This window comes from Buceros rhinoceros, unplaced genomic scaffold (assembly GCF_000710305.1).
Source record: "Buceros rhinoceros silvestris isolate BGI_N320 unplaced genomic scaffold, ASM71030v1 scaffold5304, whole genome shotgun sequence".
In the NCBI taxonomy this organism is placed as follows: Eukaryota; Metazoa; Chordata; class Aves; order Bucerotiformes; family Bucerotidae; genus Buceros; species Buceros rhinoceros.
The window spans coordinates 60,234-71,651 of NW_010406362.1; the positions used below are offsets into that span (position 1 = coordinate 60,234).

The window sequence follows — 11,418 nt, forward strand, 5'->3', positions numbered from 1 at the left end:
TTGGCAGAACTCATACTGGCTGACATACCAGATTTGCTGTGCAGTGAGAAAAAGGATTCATTCATTTACATAACAATTAGAAATTAGAGCAACCTGGAGAACCTCTTAGGCTATTAACTTTTTCTTCACAATAGATTTTCCAGACAAACACAGTGGACTCAAAAGGGGAAAAATTAACACTGGCATCTGGAAATACTCCTCATGTACCACAAATTAAAAAGAAAATAGACAAGATCAATTAAAATGCTTCATATTTCAAACTCATTGGAGTCTCCTCTACTTTGGAATGGTACCACTCTACAGTGGTAGGTCCAGCAAGAATGAACCTATCCTCCAGTACCAAACTTAGTGGACTGTTTTGGAAAGCACTGACTTTGATAAAGAGCAAGCTTGGCAACCTCACACTCAAGAATGACAGGCATAGTCTTTGTAACACCTACCACCAAAATGGAAGCACTTAGCTTTCAACTCGGTGTCAAATGCTACCTGTGCTTACAGTCAGGTACCACACCAAACTAAGCTAATCACTGACATGTATCTATCCAAATTCTGTTTACAGTTCCTATTAGAGACTAAAATATTCCTATCACTCTTCAGCATCTTTCAGTATTGTGTTCTACCAAGATACACAGATAATAACTGGAGGAATAAAAATCTAATTTACTAAATAAATCATTAAAAGCTTTCAGTATCCGAAAATAAGGACATTCCAAAGCACTGTAATGCTGACACTACAGGAAGTGACAAAAGCATAGTATGCAAGCTGATTAAAACTATTTCCTTATACATATACATAGGTATGAGAGGGGGGACAGGTACAATTTTAGCCACTTTGGTCTCAGGAAATACAAAGAATGCTGAAAATATGTATCTCAACATGTAGCACCTGAGATGGTGGTATGGGTCAACATCCTCTCCACAGTGGCCTAAAGCAAAGTTAGATTGCTGTTCCGGACCATGTTTACTAGACACTATTTTGGGGATCAAGGGCACATCTAATAAAACCTAACTCCATCTACTGTACTATGCTAGAAGTACTCTTGAAGCTGTACGTTTGCAAACAAGTCGTTAAGATTGTAGACAAACTGGTATATGACTGAACTAGACCAGGAAATTGTGACATTTGTCATAACTCATTTTAAATGAATGCTTTAAAAAGCAGAAAGTCTGAAGTCCATGTATGTATAGTTATAAACTCAACCACTAACTAGCAAAGTACCTAAAAACAATTAAGTGATACTATAGAGTTTAGAGAGAGAACACAAAAAGTCACTCTTTAATATTTTCACCAATATTTTAACCTTACAGCAACTATGAGGGAAGAATGAGAATATATATTGTTTTCATTTTTCCTCCAGTACTTTTGCCTCTTCCCTCTCCTTCCTCTCTAGAATAATCTGATGCTCTTAGGACAGCTCCAACTAGAGGAAGCAACTGGCAGTAAGAAAATCCTCAGGAAGTGCTAGACACAGTGCAGATGCCTATTTTCACTTAGTGCACAATCTCGAAAATCTGAGCTTGCTACTTGTGCCACCACACTTCAGTCTCAGCATGGCCCTCCCAAGCAAGTCCGTTCTCATGGTCATCCTTGGGAGGCAAAATTCTGTTCTGTCTCTGCAGAAGAGAAATCTTGAACTGGCTTTGGACTTTGAAAAAGTATCTAATCAGGGACCTGGTTAGTGAGATACTCCAACAGGAAAAATTACCTAAGCTTTTCTTGTAAATGTTGTTTATATGAATCAAAATATTTTGTTTAAATACTGTATTATGTCTAAAACATTTTTGCTTAAACTTTGCAAATGGACTTGAACAAGAAGTCTGCTTTTGAAAAAAATGTATTTTTAAGAGCAGTTTGAGATGTGAGATGCAGCAAGCATATTATATTCCCTATGAAATGGCAAAATCAGAGCGACTTGTGTTGTTCGGTAGCAGAAGGAACAATCACTTGACAGAATCAATTTCACACTTTCTGTCTGAAGGGATTCTTGGCTCTGGCAGTCTATCAGTTGTACACTAAAAATTTTCAGAGCTTTGACATAAATATGTCCACTAAAGAGAAGCTTTTTATTTGAGAAGTGCCTGTCTGAAATGATTTGAGTATCTGAAAAATAAAGCTGTCATTTGCAGAAGGTTTTATTATGTTAAGGACTGCCAGAAATAATTGGGTTTTGCAGCAGGAAATTTGAAGCAGCTGAAGGTAGTTCAAAATAACACAGTTATCTAAAGCCATTTTTTCCCTTTCTCTTTAAAAGAAACTTCACAGGAAAACAGGCATGTAGTTCAGCAACATAAATTTCAGACAACACCTCTTTAAGAACATTCTGAACATCCTCATAGGTAAATAATATTGTAATATTTAATGAAAAAAAAGTCTTCTCAAAGCAGCTGTTTGGATCACCTTTGACTAGCTGTTTGTCCCGACGATCTCGGATGAAAAAGGAAAGATTCTCTGCACGTTAAGACCAATGAAGCCTCTAAGTTTTACACAAAAGAGTTTTCTGATTTTTACGTGGGGACTACATATTCCACAGCTTTACAGATACAAACCTAGCTTTAGGATTTGTAAGCAACATCTAAATTCCCATCTGACAATACTTAAGACTTTTCAGGAAATCCGGCAGACTAAATGTGAGCTCATGTGATCTTGTCTTCCTGACTTCCAAACAGACAAGAATAATCTGAAGTAAGTAGGGACTGAACTCTCACCTAAAAATCTGGTATACATAAATTCTAATAGACACAATTCAGAAGTCACTGTAACACTATTCAGCATTTTCATTAAAAACTTGTGTTTAGTGTTTACATTCAGCAATGACGACAGCTTGAGAAAGCAGTAAGAGCTGCCTGCTACAGAAATCAACAGTCTTTCACAGCAACTCTTCTATTTAACGTCATAAAGGGGAAAACCAGGATGAAAGTTCAAATCCACCCACAACAGGAAGGCAAACTCAACAAACACTGATCCCTGGAAGGGACACTAACATACTAACAAGCCAACTAAAGCATCTGCTTAATCAGAGATAGTTTAGTATTAATATGAGAATGGGCTATAAAGTATGCAACACTGTTCTCTCACTTCCCAAAGACTTTTTCCATGAAATAAAGTTTACTATATTACCATGAAAACAAACGAAAAGTTAATACAAAGCAGCATGAAAATTCTACTTTTTAAAGTTTCTCTAGGCAAAAGAAGAGGCAATAAAACTGCTTATATTGGAATACTTACCTGCAGAATTGTGAAATACCTTAAAAACCATCCGAAGGGTCTTTAAAGCATTTTTATTTAAGGCACTGTACATTTGCTTACCTATTCAGTGATGGCAGAAGTGAAAGCAATGCCAAAGCAGAAAGTTTTCTTCTTTCTGGCTGAGTGATGTTATCCATCCGATCAACCCACATTTCAATCATGTTACCAAGAATTTGGTCTAACTGCAACGGAAAACAGAACATTACTTTTCATATATGAGTATTTCAGCACATTTAGAAAATAATTTATTTTCTCTACCAACCGAATACATTATTCAATCTGGGAAGGGCACCATACAGTTATGTATACCTGACAATAATACCAAGCAACAAGTAGTTTTTAAAATTTTCTCTTACAGCACTTCCAGACCCTGAACCACCATCACCATTAATTGCAACCTAGAAGTTAGAAAAGCATTTAATTGGTGGAAAGGACACAAATTCAGAACAGTGAATTTCTCAAACAGTTTTCCTATAACAGTCTAATACATACAAAGCATGTGAACTTACCTTGTTTTACCTTCACCGGTGAAAAATAAAAAAACCCTTATCTTTACCTGTTTGAAAACTACATTATACCTACAGACAGAAAAAATTAGTAATAGTTCACTTAAAGACATAGAACACTTGCAGCAAAAGAACCTCATTAACCTTTTCAGCACAACCACAGCACACTGAACCCAATACTCCTAGAACCTCATCCACGATTGATCACACCACCATCTCTGCTGCAAGAGCCATCAAGATGGAACGAGGAAAGAAACTGTTGTCCTGCAATACTATGCAAACTGCAGGGGTTTATATGGCTTATTGTGGCATGCAGCCGTAAGACGACTTAGAGACTGCAGAAAACTTATAATGACATGTTTTACAGTAATCGTGGGAATGTGTAAAACTCGATACAGGATTTTAGAAGAAGGACCAAAGAATTGTAAAGGACCCTTTGCAAGATGGACTGCAGAGAAACAAGCGTGCAAAACAAACGGAGAAGTTCTTTCAGGTCCAAAGAATGCAAGACTTTCACAAGCTGGTATTTCAGCTGCAATCCAAGACAAAAATCCTTACCTCCTGACCCAATTCACATGCCATCTGGCTCAAAAGTAATGAAAAAAACCTTGCATTTTGTAGTAGAACTCTACCCATAATCCCCAGATAAGTAGACATCACCACTGGGTATCTCTGAAACAAAAGTAAACCAACAAAAGGGGCTTAGTTTAATTAACAGGAAAAAACTTAATAAATAGTGCAGAAACACATGGAAAATACTTGCATGCATCCTCTATGTATTTTATTAAATTTGAAATTATAAATTGTAATTTTAAATCCCCTAAGAATAAAAGACTGAGCAGAGAAACCAGAGTTTATCAATTCTTACGACAAGAAAACTATGGCAATCTCAAAGTCAGTTTTCTCCAAATTGAAAAGACAACTTGCAGTGATTTTACTTTAAATTTAAAAGCCTGCATCTTAAGGTACAAACAGCATATTGTACTGTTAAAAAAAATAACTTTCAAGGTTGATTATAGTTCAATTTTAGTAACATTAAGTGCTTATTATTTCTGAATTTGTTGTTACTTATTTCGCTCAAACTATAATATGTTTGCCAGTAACTAATTTGCAAGTTTGTCAAAATTATCTGGATCCAGTAATAAGCTCATTAGTTTATTATCTTTTGTTACTACTTTTAATTTTAAAAGAAGCTACAGATTTCTGTTTTAAATTCAACATCAAAAACCTAACAGTAAGCATTTAGTACAACTGCTGACTTGAAAAACAAAATACCAACTTTTATCTGAAAACATTAACCCACAATAATACTTTTTATGAATGGGGAACAATGAATTTACTACAGTCTTAAACCAGAAGACATTTCAATAATCCCCTCTCCGGTTCTGTGTCCTTAAAATGTGTGTCCTCAAGCAAACTGTATTTTTCCACGTTCTGTACAGCAAAAAGTATACCACTAGGCAATATTACATGCTCTAGTCTTGGAAATATCTTATTTAACTCAACAATAATGGGAGCCAAATAGTGATATCTAAGTCTTTAACTCTGAAAAAAAAGCAAAGGTTTTGATCAAAAATGTCAAAAGCATAGAGAATTCCACCCACTGATTCTGCTGATTAAAGCTTTTTTTTAATCTACTGCTAATATTGCAAGGTTCAATACATTTAAAGCATATTGGGTTTTACTCCTTTTTATCCAAAGTGGAAATTTGTTGAAGGCAAAGAGAGAAAAATGGGAGAACTTATGACATCTAAGTGAGCAAAATCTTAAATCCCCTTCTATCTCACACAAAGAATTCTTGCATCCTTCAGCTCCTCATATTAGATATGTGAATTAGAAAAAGAAGGTCAGGTCAATCTTCTTGCCTGGTTTGGTTTTCTCTGGTGCAGATACACTTAAAGCACCAGCGTAAGTATCTTTAAAAAACCTGAACAAAACCCTCCAAAACTTACAGAGGATTAACTAAGCATGAGGTCATAGCACCATATCAGTGTTAACAGTGAAGGCATGGCAGAATAAAATGTATGTTATTTTATTAAAATAAACACTAGATGACAAATGGATCGATGTTGCTTTAACTCTCGCACTACTGTGTTACTTTTACAGACTTTTAAACAGCTGTCAAAGATCTAACAGATGTTCTTAACAGAAAACATAATCTCGATAAGAAAAAGCTGGGACAGACAACAGAAGGTCTTGTCCCATTTAACAGGAAAAGCAGAGAGCAGTTAAAAAGTAACTCTTACCTCCCCATCTATAATTCCCCTGAATATTGATGGTAGAAGAGGTTGAAACATTTGAGGACCCAAAATAGGGTTTACTTTTAGGACATTTTCCACAACCTTAAGAACAAAAGCAAATGAAACAAAAAAGTACATTTGAAAATCTTAACTGAAGCTTTAAATCTACAAGTACTGGTCTATATAGAAAGTCCTGACAGGACGTTTACCACTAAATATCAGAAAAATCCAGGATAGCTGAAAGTATATTCTAGTGAAGTACTCTGCAAACCTGACGTGGATAATGGACCTGATGAAAACTGACATGTCAAGTGAAACCGGCCTAGCAAGGCACCTCCTCATCAGTCTGCTCCTGGCCCTGGCAAAGCTGATGAGGTGTGTTGGCAGGAAGGACCTTGATAGAGGCTGCAGGAAAAGCATCTTGATGAGATGGACTGGCAGGGAGAAGCACCATCAATTTAAGGCTTATTTCTATACCTTTGTCCTGTAACTTCTTTGAAGAACTATTGACTACAACCTATCATCTTTTTGCAGGTGATCAAGAAACAAGTGCTCTTAGATGTGTTATTCTTAATATCCTGCTCTTGTACCAGTTCTTACATTCTTTAAGCTTTGCTTCTCAGCTCTTTTTCCCCCGTGGGCTGTTCCACAAAGTATGGTGAGGGTTTTTTTTCTCTCCTGTGTTCTTCAGGCTTTCTTTCACCCAACTGTTTGGACTCTTCCTTCGTACCAAGATGGAGAGGGGAAGAGGTTGTGATAACAGTGAGCTGATACCTGTTCACTCCTACGTGTAAGTAGAGACAAACTACACACAGATGTGTACAATGCATGTAAAAGAACTGTAAAGGTACCTCCCTTAAATTCTCTTCCCAGTCTCCACCTATTTCCAGCTCAGAGAGACTTCCACAAGGAACTACTCTTCTGTGCTCTTGTCCAGTCTCCCTAAATCTTGCGTTTTTTCTTTTTAAACTTAGCTTCATTTAATGTCCTCCATTTCCCACCTTGAGAGAGATCTTAAGCAGTTGACCCCTCTCCCCATCTCTCAGTTCTGTAGACTTTTAATACGCCATGACATGGAGATGAACAAAAGTTTTCCCCCACTCATCTTTTCTGGGCATTGGAAGTTTAGCTAGCTTGCTGCTTGCACAGAGTCTTATCAAACCTTTTATTTTCTGTCTCAGATAATTAAAAAAACAAAGCCACATCAAGCCTCAGCAACTTGTGATAAATTTTCTTATAAGTCTAAAGTAGCATTTTTCAACCTTACCCATTTCTTTACTGTTCTAATGTCTATTTTCAATCCAGCCAAAGCTATTTGTAGGAAATACTTCAGAGAATACCTCCGGGTGTTTCTGTTCCCAACATTAAGGGGTTTTTATTTAACAAGTCAGCATCGTGACACCTGACAAAACATTTTGCTTCCTGTAACAATACTCGTATGGATTATAGCTCAGTTATTCCCTTGGAATAAAGTCAGCATAATAGCAAGGTGTTCAAAGTATACCGGAAAAATTTTGCGGCTAATGCAAGATCGCACTGGGAGCCAAGAAGATAAATGATACTGTATTAGCTGTATCATTCCACTTTAGAGATCTGATTAAAAGCTGCTACATCAAACCTTTGCCCATCTCTAGACTCTAAATAAGAGTACTGATAGAGAGGAATTGACATTTTAAAATTCCAGAACTAGAGTCCTTGGGCTCTTCACCGCAGGAACTACAAAACGGGAAGGACTATCAATTCCTCCTGTTGTTTTCTGTCCTGGGATTCTACAAGCAGTTGTACAGCCCATCAGAGGCAGGTGAGATCTAATTTTTTTCCTCCATTGCATTTATAATGAACTGAATTAGAGTCCAAGTTTTTACAAGCCACATAGAGTTCCCAGCTAGTGAAGCCATTGGAAATGTAAGTAGTAATACTTATTACAGTTATTTCTCAACTATCTTTCAGTGTATACTCCAATTTAATTTCCTGAAATTCTTCAAAAGGCACATTTACAGCATTATGCTTAGTATTTCAAAAGCTTATGATTTTCGTAACATCTTTCACAATATCGTTTGAAGCTCATGCAAAAGTAGCTTTTTTAGTACTTTGAAAAACCTTAAACTCCATTTAAGCAGTTGTTGCCATTACAATAGCAACATATGCCAAACGCAAAGACTGAACACTGGTACAAATGCAGGTACACTACACAAAGGAATGTGATAGAGAGGACATACATCCAATATTCAATAAAGATTGGAAAAGTTTGGTCCTAGACCTACTAGGTTCTAGCAATCATACAAAAATGCAGAAAAATGTTATTCTCCATAATTCACTGCTTAATCGTAAACTCGCCTAAAAAGTTTCTATAATACACTTATGTATACAGACTTACTACTTAACCCTTATCTTGCTAGTTTTTCAAATGTGCAGTTACAAAATTGAACTGTACAATTATTTTTATTAGTATTGATTACTGAAGGAAAACTAATATTAAAAGAATTAGTAGATACAATATTATTATTGTCATTTGTATTAGCAAAGGGATCAATACTGCTTGGTAGGGTACAGATAAAACTCAGAACTGAATGGTTAGATATAGCAATTAGACTATTACCGTTGCACATTTTTATAAGAAACTCAAAAAGAACCTAGTTTACAAACATACAAGTATGATTTTAACTTGAAGCTTGAATCATTTCTTAATGTTGCATTTTCGTAAAAATAATAAAATTTTCTGAATTTTGAACAAAGCTGAAAACTCAATTAGGATAACTCCTAAACCTCATTAATCAGCTTGATTTTGCCCTTTTATATTGTAATTAGAAGTGTAAGTATCTTCTGTGTTATACTGTGGTAGTCTTCATTCTAAAATTCAACAAGAAAAAAATAGCTTCAACTAGCTTTCTGTACCTTCCATGAGTCTTCAGACAGCCAAAGACTAAATAAGTTACAAGCCCCTTGTTTTGGAACTCAATGCTCTCAAGATTTTCTATACATAGCATTATCTTCATAGTGCAGTGATTGGTCATCTGGCTATTTAAGTGTGCTGTTGACAGGCTGCAGAACAAAGTATTTTCATGAAGATCCAAGACCCAGCTATAACCTCCTTTCTATAGTAATCTGGAAAATAGTCAAATGGGAAAGATAACAGGGACTCTTAAACTAAATCCATCTATACAAACAGGACTTAAACTACCTTAGACCTCACCTACTTAAGGGCACCACTTTAGAATCTCATTAACTTTAAATATGTAGTTTAAACCACCACTTATTCCAATGTCAACAAGTGCTAAACAAGCTGTTTTCTTCTACATGTTCATTTATCATACTTGAAAATATTACTTTAACCTGAAAAAACACTAGCAAGAATAACAGATACACAGAGCTGAGTATCTGGCTATTATTTTTATTACACGCTACCTTTAACACTTGAACTTGACCCTCAGTAGTAATGTCCTTCAAAAGTTCACAGAATGACCGGCATAAATCAGCAGCATACATCTGAAAAAATGAAAAGGTGTTATGCAAACACATTTTGTATCTATGTATATATTTCAAAACCCAACACATTAGGGATTATATACGTCCAAAGGCCAAATTACTCTTCAAGATCATATTTGCTAAAATACTTGTCTTTCCTGAACTACATGAAATTTAATCTAAGTGGTTTGGGTTTTGTTTACATTGCATGTTTTTCAAAAATTCAATCTCAACCAAGTTTCTTACGAAGGCGTAAGAAGAAGATACAGTATCTCTAGTTCAATTTTGTTAGAATTTGTGATTGTAATTTTAATCTAGTAGGACAGAGTAACTATTACTACCCTGCATAGGACCTTTTCAGGTACCAAAGTACTAAATCAATCCAGAAAACATTAACCGTAAATAGCAATTTTTCTCAAATTTGATTTGATTGTTCACCACATTCCATAAAGACCTAACATTAGTATAATATGCTCGTATACACATAAACAAATAAGAGTATAAATGTTTGTGTACATGATGTTTTCCAATATGAGAGAAAAAAATAGTTTGCCAGTATGGAACTAATGTGCTAATATGAATCTTTTACATAATGGTAACATACCTGTAAAAATTCAGATGATGATAAGAAAATGTAAGCATTGATGATCTTAAAGCAATTTTTGAGGTTTTCTGAACTCAGCTCTGGAAAAAAAGAAATCACAGTTCAGAACCTCATCACAAACTGAAGTACAACTACAACAATTGACTTCTAGAAGTCTTTTTCCTCACACAGCTTTTAAGTGCCAGATGCCTACAAAAAGAAAAAAGTTACCTTAGATTCAGTAACATTCAGATTCTGTCTCCATGCCAGAGACAATGATACAAGAGAGATAACAGCTTTCTTGTTCTCAAATGGAAGCACAAAAAAAGAAATCCTATGACCTCAGAAGCCATCGGTAATTAAAAAAAAAAGTCAAGTTTTGGATGTGATTGAAGGGTAAGAAGTTATTAAGGATAGAACAAATGAAACATGAACTTAAAGAGATCTGCAATTACTGACAAATGATCTCTCTCATATTTGAGTCAGCAAATGCTGAGTAGAAAGAGTGAAATAAAGATCGCAGTTCTGGTCTTCTGACCTGCAATGCCACAGCTTTTGGACTGACACACACCAAGCTTTAGGCCATACCGTGACTATTTGAGGAAGGAAAGCATATCTATTTCAGGTATGGATATACACAGGACATAGTATGCAGCAGCAGTTTGAAGAGACAAAAAAAGACATGTCCTCAGGTAGTACCTGTAAGACTTTTTCAAAAAAATTGCCCCAGAACAGCAATAAACACATAGCAAAACAAAAAGTTTCAGAGTTTCACTGATAGTGTGAATGGTCGTTGTACATCAGTGACAGTACCACTATCTTTGAAGGGATGTCAGTTACGCAAGGGAAATGAAGCCTTGATACCAAACGCAACATTCTGCTCCTGTATCTTACCGAGAAGGGCAGACATGTTCTGAAATATTCTCAGGAGCTCAGGTGTAAGACATGGACTATTCTCCAACGTCACTAACCTAAGAACAGAATAAGTAAAATATTTCAGATTATCTATGAATAAATGATTGAACAATCATTTTGACAGATGTAAAACACTGTAACTTCAAGTAACCATCTATAAAATCCAAAAAAAATGTGTAATAATTAGTTGAAGTGTATTTCTAGTGCAGCATTAGCTCTTAACGCACCTATCAGTACAGGCATGGGCCTTGCTAAGGTAGGAAACAAAAGAAAAAACACGCTACTGTCTTTTAATAAAGACAACATAACCTCCAAAGTGCATCTGTGAGAATGCCCAAGCACCCAGTTTGGGAACCCAGAGAAGGTGGACAGAGGGAAATATTCATGGTATAAGGACAACACGTGTAGTACTTTATACCTCAAACTAGCAGCTGTTGTGGCAGCCAGCTCAAAGCTCGAGCC

The 11,418-nt window shown here is 35.8% G+C and overlaps 1 protein-coding gene across 1 annotated transcript in view; it reads right to left on the reverse strand.

The window, feature by feature from the left end:
- Window positions 1-11,418, reverse strand: part of IPO11 (importin 11) — a 77,216-nt gene that overhangs the window by 27,040 nt on the left and 38,758 nt on the right. Inside the window, exons 22-27 of the mRNA XM_010134049.1 lie at window positions 10,936-11,012; window positions 10,063-10,142; window positions 9,399-9,479; window positions 6,000-6,095; window positions 4,312-4,425; window positions 3,308-3,429 (exon numbers count right to left, since the gene is read on the reverse strand). Coding sequence (XP_010132351.1) covers window positions 3,308-3,429; window positions 4,312-4,425; window positions 6,000-6,095; window positions 9,399-9,479; window positions 10,063-10,142; window positions 10,936-11,012 — 570 coding nt within the window. The remainder of the gene's footprint in view (window positions 1-3,307; window positions 3,430-4,311; window positions 4,426-5,999; window positions 6,096-9,398; window positions 9,480-10,062; window positions 10,143-10,935; window positions 11,013-11,418) is intronic.